Source organism: Bufo bufo, chromosome 8 (genome assembly GCF_905171765.1).
Source record: "Bufo bufo chromosome 8, aBufBuf1.1, whole genome shotgun sequence".
Classification (NCBI taxonomy): domain Eukaryota; kingdom Metazoa; phylum Chordata; class Amphibia; order Anura; family Bufonidae; genus Bufo; species Bufo bufo.
The window spans coordinates 11,607,977-11,628,572 of record NC_053396.1 but is presented as its reverse complement, the minus strand read 5'-3'; the positions used below and the strand labels follow the sequence as shown (position 1 = coordinate 11,628,572).

The following is a 20,596-nucleotide window of genomic DNA, read 5'->3' as shown; positions in this document are numbered from 1 at the left end:
TATAGGGTTGGTTATTAGCTCTGAGGGAGCTCCTGGCAACCTCTGGTTTCCAGTCATTATTTGTACAAATCAAGAGTGATCCAGAGGGTAAACGGCTTGTAGTGATCAATATGAGCTGTATTATATTGGCCCCATGGGACTAAGAATACAAATTAAAGCGTTTTTCCAAAATATAAAGATAGAGAGTTATCATTTCCTGTTGTCAAAACTCCAATTTATCTCTGTGATATAATGTCTCCACTGGGCTTGTTAGCCAACTTGCCCAGACATCTTAATTCAGATAAGCCCATGAGTAATGCATTGATGTATTTCCCACTGTCAAAGAGCTGTATAAATAGGCAGATTAGGTGCTCAGGACCGTAGACAGTAGGTTTATAATTATTGTGGGCAGTGAAAATGACCACACTGGTTGTCATCCAGCTTTCCAAGAAATACATATAGCAACAAAAGATGGAATAAGGAGGTTGTACACTTTAGACAATGTCTTTTTGTTAGAACATTGCCTCAGATCCTGCTACTAGAGAAACTCATGGCTGCACGAAGACAATACAGATCAATTGAAAAAACAATTTTTAGCTAAAAATGAGTACAATGCAATAATAAAAATTCACAGCCTTGGAATTGTATCCTGCTGCTGGGACTGCCAACAATCAGCTACAACCTATAGTATAAGGCAGGCATCCTCAACCTGCGGCCCTCCAGCTGTTGCAAAACTTCAACTCCCAGCATCCCCGATCAGCCTACAGCAGGGCATTGTGGGAGTTGTAGTTTTACAACAGCTGGAGGGCCGCAGTTTGAGGATGCCTGGTATAAGGTCTCATGCACAGGACCGTTGTGTGTTTTGCGGTCCGCAAATTGCGGATCCGCAAAACACGGATGGCGTCCGTGTTCGTTCCGCAGTTTGCGGAACGGCGCACACAGCCATTAATATAACTACCTATTCTTGTCCGCAAAACGGACAAGAATAGGACAGGTTATATTTCTCGCCCAGTTTCCTTGGGGGACACAGAAGACCTTGGGTATAGCTCATCTCCATAGGAGGCGTGACACTAAGTGAAAACTGTTAAGCCCCTCCTCCACAGCTATACCCTCAGCCTGGAGAGAGAGACTGCCAGTTTTTGCTTAGTGTCCAAGGAGGCAAGACACTCCCTGCTCTGCAGGGCTGTTTTCTCCTTGTTTAAATTTAGATTTTTACTTTTTTCTTTTCTTTTTGTTCCAGACCATCAGGGACAACAGAGACGCACTAGACCTCTCTGCTTCTCCCGGGGTTGAGCTGCGCCAGTGCCAGTCACCCGCACTGCTGCCTCCCCCACAGAAGGCAAGGTGGATCAGGGCAGCCCAGCTCCCCTACATCCCGCCAGCGCAAGGGTCGCCCGCATGCCAAGTCCCTCTTCCAGCGTCCTGCCACTACGGTGCCAGTAGCTGAAGGGGCGACCCTGCTGGAATGGACCGAGGGTGAAGACGGCTATGGTGAGAGATTGGCTTCTCCAGCCCTACGTCCCCCACCCCCCCACCCTGGTCTCCTGCGTGCCTGACCCCCATACTGGGCCTCTGGTCCCCTGCTGGATCTACACTGGCCCCTGGGGTGCCGCAGAGCGGCAATCTACTTCTGCCCCCCCCCTGCCTGGCTCCCATAGGACATGCAGCCAGTGGCTGTCTCCACAGCTAGCTGCAGAAGCGGCGACATAGTTTATGCGCGTCGCCTGCCTTCTCTATCAGCACAGGCACCTGGTCTCTGGGTCCCCCCCCCAATCTCCTTACCGGAGTGTTGCTCAGGGCCTGGGGCCCACTCCTGACGGCAGTTTTTGCTTTGGCATTGATATTCCGGTGTGGCCGGGCGCCGCAAAAATTATAGCCCAGGCTCCGCGGCCTGCTAGGCCGCCATTCCGGGCCCCCTCTCCTCCGGCCGGCATTGATATTCCGGTGCGGCCGGGCGCCACAAAAATCTTAGCCCAGACTCCGCGGCCTGCTAGGCCGCCATTCCGGGCCCCTGACTCTTCCGGCCGGCGGGGTGGGCTCCCGCGGCCGGCTTTGGGCTTGACTTCTAGGCTCCAGCAGGCCCCGGGCCGACCGTCGGTGCCGGTCGGCGGGGCTCCGCAAATTTTGGCCCAGGCTTCGCGGCCTGCTGGGCCGCAATTCCGACCGGCCCGCGGGGTGGGCACCCGCGGCCGGTTTGATGCGCCACTCCGCCTCAGGTCCCGGCGGTACATAACGGGCCGGGCGCCGCAAATTTAGACCCCGGCTTCACGGCCTACTAGGCCGCAAAATTCCGGCATCTGGTGGAGGGGGCGGGAACTTCTCCAGGCGCGAATTCTTCCCGCCGGGAGGTTCCTCCGCCCCCAGGGGATCGCAGCGCCGCCCTCCAGGCCGGATCCCTGTTAACCCTTTGGGTACAGGCCGGCTCCCAATGGGCCTGTATGGTTGGCCCCCCTTTTTTTCTTGACAATCTGTGCCCCTATATGGTGGCCCCCTTTAGCCTCAGAGAGGCTGTGTTTTAAAAAAAAAAAAATAATAATATATATAATAATAATAATGAATAATAACGGATTTCTTGTGGGCTGCGCAGGACGCTGCAGCCTCATCTCAGTAGTGCTGCATGTCTGCATGCCCTCTTTCCACAGGCGGCATGGTGTTGCGCTCCCAGCCTGCGTCGCTGCTAGGGCATTTCCCCTTTTAGGCGTTTTTTTTGCCCTCTTCCAGGATACGGCGCTGGCCAAGTGCATGCGGCCCTTCCGTAGGCAGCATTCATCATCTCTCCAGTTATGGTGCCTGCCATGTGCATCCCCCCCCTCCTAGGCGGGATACCGCACTCTCCCTGGCTGCCGGCTGGCCATGTGCATGACCCCCTTTTAGGCGGAATACTGCACCTTCACCGGATACGGTGCTGGCCATGTGCATGACCCCCTTCCATAGGCGGAACGCTGCACTCTCTCTGGATTTGCTGCCGGCCATGTGCGTGACCCCCTTCCATGGGCGGAACGCAGCACTCTCACTGGATTCACTGCCGGCCATGTGCGTGACCCCCTTCTCTAGGCGGAACGCTGCACTCTCACTGGATTCACTGCCGGCCATGTGCGTGACCCCCTTCTCTAGGCGGAACGCTGCACTCTCACTGGATTCTCTGCCGGCCATGTGCGTGACCCCCTTCTCTAGGCGGAACGCTGCACTCTCACTGGATTCACTGCCGGCCATGTGCGTGACCCCCTTCTCTAGGCGGAACGCTACACTCTCACTGGATCTGTTGCCGATCATGTGCATGACCCCCCTTTTTAGGCGGAATACTGCACTCTCACCGGATACGGTACTGGCTATGTGCACGACCCCCTTCCATAGGCGGAATGCTGCACTCTCACGGATGTGCTATGATGTACATATGTACTATGTTACTATGCTGCACTCTCACTTTTCGCTGCCGGCCATAGGCATGACCCCCTTCCATAGGCGGTATACTGCACTCTCATTGGATTCGCTGCCGGCCTTGGGTATGCCTCCTTCCCTCAGGCAGCATACATACATCCCTCTGTCTGTGGTTGTTTTCTCGCAGGTACGTTGCTGGCCATGTGCATGTACCCCATACATGGTGGGGTGCTTGCACTTTCGCTAGATCCGCTGTCGGCCATATGCATGACCCCTCTTCCGTGTGCGGTGTACGCACTCTCGCTGGATTCGCTGCCAGCCATGGGCATGCCTTCCTTCCTCAGGTGACATACACACATTCTCACTGACTGTGTTTGTCTCTCGCCAGTACGTTGTGTATGACTCCCATACATGGCGGGGTGCTCGCACTCTCCCTGGATGAGATGCTGGCCATGTGCATTACCCCCCCTTTTTTCTGGACGGCATGCTACACTCTCACCGGATACGTTGCTGGCCATGAGCATGGCCCTCTAACATGGGTGGAACACTTGCCCTCCCATTGGATACGGTGCTGGCCTTGTGCGTGACCACCCCTCATTCCATGGGCAGAATTTGGCACGCTCATGAGATTCACGGCTGTACTTGTATGGCTGTGCTGGACTTGTACATGTCCCCCTTCATTGGCAGAGTAGTTGCACTCTCGCTAAGTTCAGTGTTGGGTGTATTATTGCACACTCACTTAATGCTAGGATAACCCTGTGCATGTTCCCCTTTCACTAGGTGGATCTCCTGCGTTTATGCTGGATTATAGGGTATGTCCTGCTTCTCTGAAGTAAGTACGGCCTTAGGCATCACTCCCTTTTGGGACCGGCCTTTGCACTCTTGCCGACTGCAGTTTGCCAGGTACAATTTCCCCCTTTCGGGGCGGACTGCTTGCGTTCCATCGCATGCTATACTAGGCTTGTGCATAACTCCCTTTCAGGTTGCACTTTGCAATTCCGTACATGCTGTGGCACTCTGTGGCGAGCCCCTTTTTTGCTGAAGTAACCTTTTTGCAGTGAGCGGACGTTCTTGTGCGTTGTTTGGGCCGTGTATGCCTTCTCCTCCTGTAGGTGGGTTGGCCTTCTCACTGCTTACGGGGCTGCTCGTACGTATGCCTCACCTGCTTCCTGCGGCATACTTTTGTTTTCTTGGGATACGATGCTTGCCGCAAGCCTTGCACTCGTCTCTAAGGAGTTCATTCTGTCCACCTGACCCGGACGGGCTCTACTTGTTCTCTGCTGCACCGAGCTGGGTGGTACTCATTCATTTAGTTGGCCCTTCATCCCAGGGAGTGTTTGTGGTTCCTAGGTGCGTGCCCATTCGTCCTTCCGCGGCATTGCTTCCCTGCGCTAGTGGTCACATGGTCGAGAGTGCTGTTGTCTGCAGCGCCCCTCGAATTCTTCGTTAGCTCTGGCAGGACTGCGGTTCCCTTGCCTGCTGCAATTTCCTCCTCTTCGGATGCAGTGTGGTATGAGTCCTTCCTCTTGGCGCCTCTACGCTTCAGTCTGATCTGCTACCAGGTGCAGGCCGCTTTTCTCGGGAAGGTCACCCAAATTCTCTTGGGTGCTCGATTACCCAGGTCCGGAGGACCTCCACCTTGGGTTCTTCAGGGTATTCGCCTTCTGCGAGGCGGTGAACCGGGCATCTCACAGTGTAGCAGGGTTCTGCTTTTGAGCTGTCCTATGGCTTCCCTGTTGCCCACTCCTCCTTTCGGTTGGAGGGTGTTATGCCAGCCTCTGTCTCGACTACCTTATCTCGCCGGCTCTGTTTGGCTCCCGCTCGGTACAGATCACTCCGATGTGGCTTCTGCCCCGCCAGACTTCAGAGGCTGTTCCTTCACTGTCCTCCCCTCTGGGGAGAGCATGGTTGTTCATGTGGATGGTTCCGGTGTTCCTTTTGGCCTCGTACTGTCTCCCTTGTTCACACTGGCTGTATTAGCTGTGCCTATTTACCGAGTCTACCGCGTTCTGTCCTCCCGCTGAGTGCAGATTGCGTGGTCCATTCTAAGAAAATGGTCCTGCTGTAGACTTACCTTCTCGGTAACTTGGGGGGACTACCTTTCGGTCCAGATTGTCCTTTGATCTCCCACACCGGGACTGTAGAACATGGCTACATCAGCATGGACTTTAGCCTGTCTTGTCCTGGCATCTGGCGGATGCTGGGCGGACCCTTTGGTTCCTTTACGTCTGTCCTTCTGCTCCCCCACTCGGGTGGATACGGGACAACATTGCTCGGCGGCCGACGGGACCAGTTTTGTCGACCCTTCTGCCCGTGTTACTGGTCTGCGCCTGATCACATTGGGTTTTCGCCCGCTTGCCAGGCGACTCCAGCGGGTTCGCTAGTGTCCGCTCCTGGCTGTGTTTCGTCCAGGATCTGTCGTAAGACTTAGGGTTTTTTGTCTGGGGTTCTGTGGGAAGCTGTGCATTCCCCACTCTGACTTTCTCTCCCCATGGTTCTGTCTTTTTTCCAGTCCGGCCTGGACCTGGGACTGGGACTCCTTTACTTGAGGTGTCAAGTGTCGGCGCTGTTCTTCCTCTTCCAGCGTTCCCCGGCCCTCTGGGCCTGTCAAGACCTTCTTACTCGAAGTGGCTCCTTGGTTCCTCTGTACTGTCCTTCGGTACCGCCCTGGGAACTACATACTGAGCTCTCGGCGCTCCAATCTTGTCCTTGGAGCCGTTACAGAAGTTCTCTCTACCCCGTCTGTCCTGTACGGTTGTGTTTCCGTATCAGTCGTGTCTCTGACGGGTGCCTGAATGGCCCCTTTTTTGTTCCGAGCCTTTTGTCTTTTCCCAGGACAGGGCTGTTCTACATCCTGTTTCTTCCTTCCTTCCTTCTGAAAGTGGTGTTTGCCTTTCGCTTCAACACTTCACCGATTTGGACGTGGTTTGGGCCTTGCCGTTTTTACTTGGAGATCTCCGACTCTTGTCGACGTTCGGTCTCTTGGGTTTCCTGGAGGTCCGCGCTTAGGGTTGACGGACTCCAGGGTGTTTTTCCTCCGCTTTATCAGATTGGCTATTGCTGAGGTTACCGCACCGAGGGCAGGATTCTGCCTTGCTGTCACCGTTCATTTCACCAGAGCGGTCGGTGCCTCCTGGGCCGGAGGCATTGGGCTTCGGCCATGCATTTGGGCAAGGCGGCCACAGGTCTTCCTTGCACGCCTTACCGAGTTCTACAGGGTGCATATTCTGGCTTTGGCAGATGCTTCCTTGATGCCTTCGGGTGCTTCGCCTTGGAGCTGTGGTCCCTCCCCTTTTGGACTGCTTTTGAACGTCCCAAGATCTTCTGTGTCCCCCAAGGAAACTGGGCGAGAAAACGAGATTTTTGTATAACTTACCAGTAAAATCTCTTTCTCGCTCTTTCCTTGGGGGACACAGCACCCACCCATTCATTGTTTTTCTCTACGCGGTTTCCGAGTTTTTTGTTACCCGTTGGGTAGTTGGCTTGTTGGTTCCTTGTTGGACTTTGCCTTTTCTCACTACTTGGACACGCAACTGGCAGTCTCTCTCTCCAGGCTGAGGGTATAGCTGTGGAGGAGGGGCTTAACAGTCTTCACTTAGTGTCACGCCTCCTATGGAGATGAGCTATACCCAAGGTCTCCTCTGTCCCCCAAGGAAAGAGCGAGAAAGAGATTTTACTGGTAAGTTATACCAAAATCTCGTTTTTTTTACGGAGCAACGGATGCGGAAAGCGCACGGAGTGCTGTCTGCATCTTTTGCGGCTCCATTGAAGTGAATGGGTCCGCATCCAAGCTACAAATACTGCGGCTCGGATGTGGACCAAAACAATGGTCGTGTGCATATGGCCTAACTCTGCAGCAAGTGTTCAAATTTCCTGAAGCTCCGAAGCAGGACAAATCAAGCATTGTACAATCTTCATTACATCAGACAACCTCTTTAAAGTAATATTTTCTGGGCTTTACTTTAACCTGAAACATTCTTTTAAAGGGGCTGTCTCTTCACAGAAAACCCCTTTCCGAGTGCATCCTCCAGGGCGACCAGCTGATTGTCCTGGGCCCTTTTTTCGGCACCCCTGGCAAACAGCTGATTTTGCCAGAGAAGGCCACTTGACAACCAGGCATTTCCCCTGCAGCAGCCATTGCAGCGTATATGTAGTACTGTGTTGTGGCCATTCAGATGAATGGCTGTTCTTGTAATAGAAAGACAGCTTAAAGTCTACAAGAACAGGAGCCGTTCCTACTCATAGAAGGGTCACAATCAGGGATCCTCGTCTATGATGTTCATATGCCCCAATGTCTATATGAGATAACCTCTTTAATGTAATATGTCTTCTTAATTCTTTATGCATATGGAGGAGTTTATCGAGCCCTGCACTCTAGATTTCTGTCATAAAAAATCACCAAATAGGTAGTTGTGACTTTTTGGACTTATTTGCACAAAAAGTTAGTGACATTTAAACCACTCAATCCATTTTTGAAAAGTGGATGTGAAAATGGGCATGGTTAGCATGCCAAGCTGATTTATAACACATTTTTTCAATTGCAATTTTCTAGAGAGTTTCAAACAGTTTTGCCATAAAGGGGTGGTAAAGAGTGGAGTGACATCTCAAGACAGAAGTGTTAGACTTGAAGTTGCACGCAATTTATCAAACATTGTGCAGCATTTGACTCCTGCAAAATGGACTTTAAAAATTCCCCCTATGAAAAATCTTTCTTACAGAAAATATAATTTTGATCTTTTCTTCTCTATATAGGAAGTGCTGGAACACCGGTGATGTTCAACGAAAACGGGGATGCACCAGGGCGGTATGACATTTTCCAGTATCAGATGACAAATTCTTCTGCTCCATCCTACAGAGCGATTGGACAGTGGACAGAATATTTACGCCTCAATGTGAGTACAGAAATCTAATCCTACACTTTCAAGAACAAGGGCTATTGTCTGTAATAATAGTTTTTATAATATGTTACATACAGTATGTGATATGTGTTGAAATTTCAACAGTTGCTTTGGGTTCCAGTCTATTGAGGCAATAACTGGGTGGTAAGTACCAAGACTTTGAGGTGATGCTATATAAACATTGGGTATTAAATAAATATGATTTTTTTTATTTCACAGATTGAAGAGATGCAGTGGTATGGTGGCCAGTCTGACATCCCGTCATCTGTCTGTAGCCTTCCTTGCCAACCAGGAGAGCGGAAAAAGATGGTGAAGGGCGTGCCATGTTGCTGGCATTGTGAGCTATGTGATGGGTACCAATTCCAGCTGGATGACTTCAACTGCCAAGCTTGTCCCTATGACATGAGGCCAAATGTTAACCGAACTGCCTGCCGCCCAACACCAATTGTCAAACTGGAGTGGCATTCTGCTTGGGCAGTTCTGCCTCTTTTTTTGTCTATTTTGGGCATACTCAGTACCCTCTTCGTGGTGGGGACCCTGATACGTTTTAATGACACGCCAATCGTGAGAGCATCTGGACGAGAATTAAGTTATGTTTTGCTAACAGGAATCTTTTTAATGTATGCAATTACCTTCCTGATGATGGCAGAGCCTGGTGTCGCCGTTTGTGCCCTTCGGCGGCTCTTCCTGGGTCTAGGCATGTGCATTTCATATGCCGCTCTTCTGACCAAGACCAACAGGATCTACCGCATCTTTGAACAAGGAAAACGCTCAGTGACTCCTCCTCGTTTTATTAGTCCTGGATCCCAGTTGGCCATCACTTTCAGCCTAATTTCTGTGCAGCTGGTGGGAACAGCAGTGTGGTTAGGAGTTTTGCCCCCACACAGTGTAATTGACTATGAAGAGCAGAGGACACCCAACCCTGAGCAAGCCAGGGGGGTATTGAAATGTGACATGTCTGATCTGTCCCTTGTTAGCTGTCTAATGTACTCAATCCTGCTGATGGTCACCTGTACTATATATGCAGTGAAGGCCCGTGGGGTGCCTGAAAACTTTAATGAGGCAAAACCTATTGGTTTTACTATGTATACAACTTGTATTGTGTGGTTGGCATTTGTCCCCATCTTTTTTGGCACTGCACAGTCTGATGAGAAGGTGAATTGCAAGTTTTATAATTTTTTCATAGTTTTACATGATGACATTTTGACATGTCCGAATTTAATTTAGTTTGGTGTTACATGACCATGCATATGCCGTATCCATTACCTCTGTGGTCAGTGGAAAGGCCATTGTTCAGTATTCACGTTCATCTGCCACGTTTTTCGGAGGCCATAACCTGCATGTACATGTACATCCATGCTTGTTTGACATCCTGTACTTGGAATCATCTCAGCATATTCAGCATCCAACTTTCAGTAACAGAGTTGACGTTCTTATTTTAACCCATTCACTTAGATCTACATCCAGACTACCACGTTAACAGTGTCGATGAGTTTGAGTGCATCCGTCTCACTGGGAATGCTTTACGTGCCGAAGGTTTATATCATCCTCTTCCACCCTGAGCAGAATGTACAGAAACGCAAGCGAAGCTTCAAAGCTGTGGCAACAGCAGCAACTATGTCTACCCGTCTGTCTCAGAAAAACCAGAATGGAGAGAGCAAACCTCCCGAAAAAAGCCTACCTGAGAGTAAAGGTTAAAGGTATGTACCGATGTAACATATTCTACCAGTACTTTGTCAACAGGTGTGCCAGGGGACAACATCATTGTTTACGGATGCGGCTTCCAATATTCTGCCACGTGCTAAGTAGCCTTAAAGGGGTTGTCCGGTTTCAGAGCTGAACCCGGACATACCCATAATTTCACCAAGGCAGCCCCACCTGATGTTAGCATCGGAGCATTTCATGCTCTGAGGCTCTCCCCTGCCCTGCGGTGAATCGCGCACGGCAAGGGCTCTTTTATTTACAATAACACACTGCCGGGCGGAGGCTTCAGTGTGTTCTGTGACGTCACCGGCTCTGATGGGCCGGCTTTAGCCCTTCCCTAGCCGTTTTACAGGCTCGGGCAGCGCTAAAGCCCGCCCATCAGTGCCGGCGACGTCACCGGGCTCACTGCTGGGTGGAAGCCTCCGCCTGGCAGCCCTATGGAGAGCCCGGTTCGTCCAGAAAACGCCTTTGCCCTGCGCGATTTAGCGCAGGGCAAAGGAGAGCATCGAAGCATGAACTGCTCCGATGCTCAAGTCATGGGGGCTGTCTGGGTGAAAATGGGTGGAAGCCTCCGCCTGGCAGCCCTATGGAGAGCCCGGTTCGTCCAGAAAACGCCTTTGCCCTGCGCGATTTAGCACAGGGCATAGGAGAGCATCGAAGCATGAACTGCTCCGATGCTCAAGTCATGGGGGCTGCCTGGGTGAAAATGGGGATATGTCTGGGTTCAGCTCTGAACCTGGACAACCCCTTTAAAGGGGTTGTCCAGTACTTTTAGGCCATATTCACACAATCAAGTTTTCCGTCAGGGTGTGATGCGTGAAGCAAACGAATAGCATCCGGACTGAATCCTAACCCATTCATTTAAATGAGTCTGCGCACATGAGTTTTTCACACATCTTTTTTGCATTCAGGAAAAATCACAGCATGTTCAATATTCTGCATTTTCAATGCAGCTCTGGTTCTATAGAAGTGAATGGGGTTTCAATGAAAAACAGATTGCATCTGAATGCAATGCATTTTTCACTGATGGTTTCTAGGAGATGTAGGTTGTTTTTCCTCAGGTTTTTTTCACGCATCAAAAATGGATTTCACCCGCGCGGAAAAAACTGAAACACTGAACGCAATCGCAGACAAAACTTACTGAACTTCCGTGCAAAACCATCTGTTTTTTCCTGAACAGACCCTGAGAGAATCCGTAACTCTTGTGTGAAAGAGGCCTTATACTGATGGCCTATTGGCCATTGATATCTAATCGAGGAGGGACTGCACAATAGATAGAGCTATGTAGTTCCAGATCCACTGCGGAATTATGTGCAGTGGTGCAGGTTGTCAAACCACTGGCAGTCAGATATTGATGGCCTACCCTGAGGACGGGCCAACAATATAAATACTGGACAAAACCTTTAAGAAAATATTTAAAGGGTAACTGTCATGTTTTCATTAAAAAAATCTATTTTAGCATATGTTACTGCTGCAGCAGCATTATGCATAAAGCAATCTTTAGTTTCTTCACTTACCACAGTTTTCCTTGAGGTTTCCCCTTACTTACGGCTGTTTAAACATTTACAATATGAAGACCTTCTCAAGATGGCTCCTCTGCCAGTTCTGAGGCCAAAACTGTCTTCCCTCACTTCACATACACACTTGCTGTAGCCAGCAGCTTCCTGCCAGCCAATCAGATTGGATTACTGAGAGACACGCCTCCTCACTCTGAAGCCTACTGCATGCATGCAGTGTTAAGGACCGCCCCTCTGTCTTCTGTTTATACTAAAAGGAAGACAGACAAGCCCTAGCAACTAGCAAGGGAGAAGTGAAAAGGGACAGAGGACATTAATGAAAGCTGTTATTATAAGGTAATTACTGATCTTTTGACAATCATTGACAGACTAACTCAGATATACATGCCTAGCTCTAATAAACTAGCAAAAAAAAAAAATAATATGACAGTTACGCTTTAAGGAATATACTTCAGAATTCCTCTTTCAGAGTAATCTTTTTTGTTTGTGCCATTCATTCCATAGAGTAATGGTGACTAGAGACTTTATGCAATAATTGTCTGACTATAAAAATTTAAGAAAACCTGTCACCAGTTTCCTGTCTAAGGGCACCATAAATTGATGACAGAGTAAAACGCAGGGTCAGTTAGTCATTTTTCTAAAATCTGTATTGAGCAGCTCAGTGCAGAGCGCAAGCGCAGGGGTTCTCATATTCATGATCTCCCAGCCTCTTCATAAAGAGGGGGGAGCCAGGAGCTCATGAATATGAGGACTCCTGAGCCTACGATCTGTATTGAGCGGACTTAATACAGATTTTAGCAAAACGACCGATCCAACGTTTTGTTGCCCTCAAATAGGACAGTTACCTTTTAGGGCTTGTTCACACGACCATATGGCTTTTTCAGTGTTTTGCGGGCCGTTTTTAACGGATCCATTTTTCAGTTTTATGTTTCAGTATTGTTTCCGGTTCAATTACGTTTTTCCGTTCCGTTTTTCCATATGGCATATACAGTATACAGTAATTACATAGAAAAAATGGGGCTGGGTATAAAATTTTCAATAGATGGTTCCGCAAAAACGGAACAGATACGGAAGACATAGGCCTCTTTCACACAACCGTATGGCTTTTTCAGTGTTTTGTGGTCCGTTTTTCACGGATACGTTATTCCGTTTTTTTGTTTACGTTGTGTTTCCGTTCCGTTTTTCCACATGGCATATACAGTATATACAGTAGAAAAAATTGGGCTGGGCATAAAATTTTCAATAAATTGTTCCGCAAAAACGGAACGGATATGGAAGACATATGGATGCATTTCCGTATGTGTTCTGTTTTTTGTGTGGACCCATTGACTTGAATATAGCCACGGAACGTGATTTGCTGGCAATAATAGTACATGTTCTATCTTTGAACGGAAATACGGAAACGGAATGCATTCGGAGTACATTCCGTTTTTTTTGCAGAACCATTGAAATGAATGGTTCCGTATACGGACCGTATACGGAACGCAAAAAACGGCCAGTAAACTGAAAAAAAACCTGTTGTGTAAAAGAGGCTGTCACGGAACCATGAACCAGACGTACAACAAGAGATAAGTGAAAATAAGAAGGCTTTATTGAAAATAAAGCTGTAAAGCAAAAGTCCAAACGGATGGTGAAACCGAGCAGAGTCTTTGCGAAGCCAGAGGTCAGGAACCAGAAGGGTAGTCAGACGAAGCCAGGATCAGGAACCAGCAGGGTAGTCAGACGAAGCCAGGATCAGGAACCAGCAGGGTAGTCAGACGAAGCCAGGATCAGGAACCAGAAGCAGCAGCAGTCTTAGAAGCATGTGAACACAAGAGGACCAAGCAAGGAACTGAAGCCACAGACCTCCTATATATATGAGCTAGGCATCCAGCTCCTCCCAGTGGGAAGGAGGAGCCGCAGGGTGGAAGGCTACAAGAAACCCAGAAACCAAGATGGCCGCCAGCACATGTCAAACGAAGGAGAACAGCAGGAAGGTAAGACCATGACAGTACCTCCCCCTCAAGGGCCCCTCCTCCGCGGAGCACAAAACGGTTTCTGAGGGAAGCGTGCGTGGAAGGCTCGGAGCAAGGCAGGAGCATGGACATCTGCGGAGGGAACCCAGGAACGCTCCTCTGGACCATAACCACGCCAATGGACCAAAAACTGCAACCGACCGCGGACCAGGCGTGAGTCCAGGATATTGCTCACCTCATATTCCTCACGATTGCCCACTTGGACCGGACGAGGCCGAGGAAGTGAAACGATTACACACCAGTGGCTTCAACAGGGAGACATGAAACACGTTGGAGATCCGCATGCCAGGAGGAAGCGCAAGGGCATAGGCTACCGGGTTTACCCTGCGAAGCACTCGGAAGGGACCAACAAAGCGAGGCGCCAGCTTGGGAGTGGGCACTCGAAGGTTGAGGTTGCGGGTGGACAACCATACACGGTCTCCGACCTGGTAGGAAGGAGCAGGCGCTCGTCTGCGATCAGCCTGGAGTCTCTGGCGCTGCGCAGAGACCTCAAGGGACTTCTGGATCTGTACCCAAGAAGCACGTAGGACGGAAAGGTGATCCTCCACAGCCGGAATATCCTGGGGAGAGAATACCTCCGGTAACACGGCAAGTTGGAACCCATAATTGGCCATGAAGGGAGACCTCCCAGAGGAAGAGTTCACCGCCGTGTTCCTGGCAAACTCAGCCTAAGGCAGGAGGTCAACCCAATTGTCTTGGTGATCGGAGACATAGCAACGAAGGAATTGCTCCAAGGCCTGATTGGATCGTTCTGCAGCCCCATTGGACTGAGGGTGGTAGGCCGAGGAGAAGGAGAGATGAATCCCCAACTGGGAGCAAAAGGCGCGCCAGAACCTGGACACAAACTGACTCCCCCGATCCGACACAATCTCCTTGGGCAAACCGTGCAACCGGAAGACCTCCCTGGCAAAAATCGTGGCCAACTCTTGTGCAGAGGGTAACTTCTTGAGAGGAACACAGTGGCACATTTTGGAAAACCGATCCACAATCATGAGAATGACCGTATGGCCTCGGGATGCAGGGAGGTCCACAATGAAATCCATCCCCAGGTGTGACCATGGGCGCTCCCCGGTGGCTATGGGTTGCAGAAGGCCCAACGGAAGGTGCCGAGGGGACTTACTCTGGGCACAAACGGAGCATGCCGCTACATATGCGGCGATGTCGGAACGTAGGGAAGGCCACCAGAACAGACGTGAAACAGCCCAGGACAGCTGATTCTTTCCAGGATGCCCCGCGGTCTTGGAGTTATGGTAGGTTCGCAACAACCGAGTGCGCAACTCCTCAGGCACAAAACATCTGCCGTTGGGTCTCCCAGAGGGAGCACCAGATTGAGCCGCCAAAATCTGCTCACCCAGGGGAGAGGTCAGGCTGGTGCGAATGGCGGCCAGGATCTGATTCGGAGGTATGACCGAAGTCGGAATCGACTCCTCCCTGGACAGCTCGGAGTACTGCCGTGATAAGGCATCCGCCCTGATGTTCTTGGAACCGGGTAGGTAGGAGACCACGTAATTAAAACGTGACAAGAACAGAGCCCATCTGGCCTGACGTGGTGTCAATCTCTTGGCCTCAGAAAGGTAGGTCAGATTCTTGTGGTCCGTCAGGATGAGAACCGGAACCACCGAACCCTCGAGCAAGTGCCTCCATTCTTTAAGGGCCTGCACGATGGCCAATAACTCCCTGTCACCAATCTGATAGTTGCACTCCGCGGAAGACAGTTTCCGGGAGTAAAACCCACAGGGAAGCAGAGGACCCTCTGGTGTTCTACGCTGAGACAGAAGGGCGCCTACTCCCGTCTCAGACGCGTCCACCTCGAGGACAAAGGGCAACCCAGGGTTGGGATGCGACAGAATCGGAGCCGACACAAAGGCGGACTTTAGGGCCTCAAAAGCTCGGATGGCCTAGAGCGGCCAGACCTGGGAATTACTGCCCTTCCTGGTCAGATCCGTGAGAGGCTTGGCCAGCATGGAAAAGTCCCTGATGAACTTCCGATAATAATTGGCGAAGCCCAAAAAGCGCTGCAGGGAACGAAGACCACTGGGCTGGGGCCACTGTAAGACAGCCGAAACCTTCTCAGGATCCATGGAGAACCCCTCAGCGGAAATGATGTAACCTAAGAAGGTTACCTGGGATCGGTGAAATTCGCATTTCTCAAGCTTACCGAACAGCTTGTTCTCTCGTAACCGTTGCAACACTCGTCTGACATCCAGAATGTGGGCCTCCATGGATTCAGAATATACCAAGATGTCATCCAAATAGACCACCACACACTGCTGCAACAGGTCACGGAAAACATCGTTGATGAATTCCTGAAAGACTGCGGGCGCATTGCACAACCCAAAGGGCATAACCAAGGATTCATAATGACCGGTCCTGGTGTTAAACGCGGTCTTCCACTCATCGCCCGCCTTGATCCTTACCAGGTTATATGCCGCCCTCAGGTCGAGTTTGGTAAAGACCGTGGCCCCTTTAAGGCGATCGAACAGCTCGGAAATCAAGGGTATCGGGTAAGCGTTCTTGATCGTGATGCGATTGAGACCCCTGTAATCGATGCAAGGCCTCAACTCACCGCCCTTCTTTTTCACAAAGAAAAATCCAGCCCCTGCCGGGGACGAAGATTTGCGAATGTGTCCGCGTGAAAGCGCCTCCCTCACGTACTCCTCCATGGCCTCATTCTCCGCTACCGACAGTGGATAGACTTTGCCACGAGGAGGAACGGCACCAGATTGTAACTCTATGGCACAATCGTATGGGCGGTGCGGAGGTAGGGCAACCGCGCGCACCTTATCGAATACATCCCGGTACTCCTCGTATTCAGGAGGCAACAGAGAGTCCGAGGAAGTACACAGCAACTTGACAGACCCATGGATGCAACTAGCCCCACACTGCGGTGACCACGAGAGGATCTCGACCGATCTCCAATCGAAAGTCGGATTATGCTTCTGGAGCCAGGGGTACCCCAAGACCACCGAGTAGTGTGGAGACGAAATAACCTGGAGGCAGACCGACTCTCTGTGAACGGCACCAATGGCTATCCCCACTGGAAGGGTCTCATGAGTCACGTGTGGCGGCAGAAGGGGTCTGCCGTCTATCGCCTCAAGAGCCAGTGGGGAACCTCGAGCCTGCAGAGGAATGGAATTGGCGGCAGCAAACACACTATCAATGAACAAACCACCAGCACCAGAGTCCACCAACGCCTGGGTCGTCACCGAGCCCCCGACCCAGGAGAGGACAACAGTGATCAGTGGTTTGTCAACACGGGAAACCGGGGACGAGGAGACTCCACCCAAGATCTGCCCCCGACAGGATCTCAGGTACGAGCGTTTTCCCGGACGGTTCGGACATGCCAACCGAAAATGCCCACCGAGACCACAGTACATGCATCGGCCCTCGCGTCTCCAGAGTGCCCTCTCTCCCTCGGACAGGCGAGCAAACCCCAGCTGCATGGGTTCACCCCCAGACAAGTCATCCCCAGGAGGCGTGGGAGGAGAGGGAGGCACGGGTGGGACAGCAAACGTAGGCACCAATCTGTTAGAAGACCTCCGCAGGTTCTCCTTAAAGGAAGGTCTCTCCCTGAGTCTGGTGTCAATCAAAATCAGGAAAGAAATAAGAGACTCGAGCTCAACTGGTAGGTCCTTAGCTGCAACCTCATCCTTCAAGGCATCCGAGAGACCATGAGAGAAAGCAGCGACCAGAGCCTCATTATTCCAGCCCACCTCTGCTGCCAGGGTACGAAACTCAATGGCGTATTCAGCTACGGATCGTGAACCCTGTCTGATGGACATAAGGAGCTTCGCAGCAGAGGCAGCACGAGCCGGCACATCGAATACCTTCCGAAGAGAAGCAACAAAACCGGAAAACTCGGCAACCACCGGATTGTTGTTCTCCCATAAAGGGCTGGCCCAGGCCAAGGCCTTGTCCGAGAGCAGCGAGATCAAGAAGCCCACCTTTGATCTCTCAGTAGGAAAGGCATGTGGCAGCAACTCGAAATAAATGCCCACCTGGTTAAGGAAACCTCGGCACTGAGTTGGCTCTCCCCCAAAGCGCTGTGGAAGAGGGGCAGAACCGGTCATACCCCGAAACACCGCAGGCGCAACAGGTGTCGGGGTAGACTCTGGCGCAACAACCGGAGCGGCAGTAGGAGCGAGCCCAGGAGCGACAACCGACCCATCGGCAACGGGAGCGAAATGAGCCGTGCGTTCAAGCAGGGTTTGCAACGCCACAGCGAACCGACCCAACAGGTGATCCTGCTGATCAAGTCTGGCAACCAGCGTGGGTAGCGAGGATGGCCCTGTACCGTCAGAATTCATGGCTTGGTCCTAATGTCACGGAACCATGAACCAGACGTACAACAAGAGATAAGTGAAAATAAGAAGGCTTTATTGAAAATAAAGCTGTAAAGCAAAAGTCCAAACGGATGGTGAAACCGAGCAGAGTCTTTGCGAAGCCAGAGGTCAGGAACCAGAAGGGTAGTCAGACGAAGCCAGGATCAGGAACCAGCAGGGTAGTCAGACGAAGCCAGGATCAGGAACCAGCAGGGTAGTCAGACGAAGCCAGGATCAGGAACCAGAAGCAGCAGCAGTCTTAGAAGCATGTGAACACAAGAGGACCAAGCAAGGAACTGAAGCCACAGACCTCCTATATATATGAGCTAGGCATCCAGCTCCTCCCAGTGGGAAGGAGGAGCCGTAGGGTGGAAGGCTACAAGAAACCCAGAAACCAAGATGGCCGCCAGCACATGTCAAACGAAGGAGAACAGCAGGAAGGTAAGACCATGACAGAGGCCATACGGAGTACATTCCGTATGTGTTCCGTTTTTTTTGCGGACCCATTGACTTGAATGGAGCCACAGAACGTGATTTGCGAGCAATAATAAAACATGTTCTATCTTTGAACGGAAATGCGGAAACGGAATGCATACGGAATACATTCCATTTTTCTCGCCCAGTTTCCTTGGGGGACACAGAAGACCTTGGGTATAGCTCATCTCCATAGGAGGCGTGACACTAAGTGAAGACTGTTAAGCCCCTCCTCCACAGCTATACCCTCAGCCTGGAGAGAGAGACTGCCAGTTTTTTGCTTAGTGTCCAAGGAGGCAAGACACTCCCTGCTCTGCAGGGCTGGTTTCTCCTTGTTTCAATTTTAGATTTTTACTTTTTTCTTTTTGTTCCAGATCATCAGGGATAACAGAGTCGCACTAGACCTCTCTGTTCTCCCGGGGTTGAGCTGCGCCAGTGCCGGTCACCCGCACTGCTGCCTCCCCCACAGAAGGCAAGGTGGATCAGGGCAGCCCAGCTCCCCTACATCCCGCCAGCGCAAGGGTCGCCCGCACGCCAAGTCCCTCTCCCAGCGTCCTGCCACTACGGTGCCAGTAGCTGAAGGGGCGACCCTGCTGGAATGGACCGAGGGTGAAGACGGCTGTGGTAAGAGAGAGGCTTCTCCAGCCCTACGTCCCACACCCCCCCACCCTGGTCTCCTGCGTGCCTGACCCCCATACTGGGCCTCTAGTCCCCTGCTGGATCTATGCTGGCCCCTGGGGTGCCGCAGAGCGGCAATCTCCTTCTGCTCCCTGCCTGGCCCCCATAGACATGCAGCCAGTGGCTGTCCCCACAGCCAGCTACAGAAGCGGCGACATAGTTTATTTCTCTGGGTCCCCCCCCCCATCTCCTACCGGAGTGTTGCTCAAAGCCTGAGGCTCCTGACGGCTGTAGAGTAAGGCCTCACCTCCGGCCGACATTGGTATCCTGGTGCGGCCGGGCGCCGCAAAAATCTTAGCCCAGGCTTCGCGGCCTGCTAGGCCGCCATTCCGGGTCCCTGACTCTTCCGGCCGCGGGGTGGGCTCCCGCGGCCGGCAAGCCGCCATTCGAGCCCCTGACTCTTCCGGCCGGCGGGGTGGGCTCCCGCGGCCGGCAAGCCGCCATTCGAGCCCCTGACTCTTCCGGCCGGCGGGGTGGGCTCCCGCGGCCGGCTTTGGGCTTGACTTCTATGCAGCAGGCCCCGGCCGACCGTTGGTGCCGGTCGGTGGGGCTCCGCAAATTTTGGCCCAGGCTTCGCGGCCTGCTGGGCCGCAATTCCGACCGGCCCGCGGGGTGGGCACCCGCGGCCGGTTTTGATGCGTCACTCCCCTCAGGTCCCGGCGGTACATACCGGGCGCCGCAAATTTAGACCCCGGCTTCACGGCCTACTAGGCCGCAAAATTCCGGCCTCTGGTGGAGGGGGCGGGAACTTCTCCAGGCGCGAATTCTTCCCGCCGGGAGGTTCCTCCGCCCCCAGGGGATCGCAGTGCCGCCCTCCAGGCCGGATCCATGTTAACCCTTTGGGTACAGGCCGGCTCCCAATGGGCCTGTATGGCTGGCCCCACTTTTCCTGACTATCTGTGCCCCTATAGGTGGCCCCCCTTTAGCCTCAGAGAAGCTGTGTTTTTAATAAAAAAAAAAAAAAAAAAAAAAAAAAAGAGAAATAATAATAACAGATTTCTATTGGACTGCGCAGGACGCTGCAGCCTCATCAGTAGTGCTGCATGTCTGCATGCCCTCTTTCCACAGGTGGCATAGTGTTGCGCTCCCAACCTGCGTCGGTGCTAGGGCATTTCCCCTTTTAGGTGGATATGGCGCTGGCCAAGTGCATGCGGCCCTTCCGTAGGCAGCATTCATCATCTCTCCAGTTATGGTGCCTGCCATGTGCATCCCCCCCCCTCCTAGGCGGGATACTGCACTCTCCCTGGCTGCCGGCTGGCCATGTGCATGACCCCCTTTTAGGCGGAATACTGCACCTTCACCGGATACGGTGCTGGCCATGTGCATGACCCCCTTCCATAGGCGGAATGCTGCACTCTCTATGGATTTGCTGCCGGCCATGTGCGTGACCCCCTTCTCTAGGCGGAACGCTGCACTCTCACTGGATTCACTGCCGGCCATGTGCGTGACCCCCTTCCATGGGCGGAACGCAGCGTTCTCACTGGATTCGCTGTCGGCCATGTGCGTGACCCCCTTCTCTAGGCGGAACGCTGCACTCTCACTGGTTTCACTGCCGGCCATGTGCGTGACCCCCTTCCATGGGCGGAACGCAGCGCTCTCACTGGATTCGCTCTCGGCCATGTGCGTGACCC

General features: G+C 52.1%; 1 protein-coding gene across 1 annotated transcript in view; it reads left to right on the top strand.

The window, feature by feature from the left end:
• LOC120977683 (metabotropic glutamate receptor 6-like) overlaps window positions 1-20,596 on the top strand; it is a 47,170-nt gene that overhangs the window by 16,720 nt on the left and 9,854 nt on the right. The window contains exons 8-10 of the mRNA XM_040405721.1: window positions 8,110-8,249; window positions 8,475-9,410; window positions 9,711-9,955. Coding sequence (XP_040261655.1) covers window positions 8,110-8,249; window positions 8,475-9,410; window positions 9,711-9,953 — 1,319 coding nt within the window. The 3' untranslated portion in view covers window positions 9,954-9,955. The remainder of the gene's footprint in view (window positions 1-8,109; window positions 8,250-8,474; window positions 9,411-9,710; window positions 9,956-20,596) is intronic.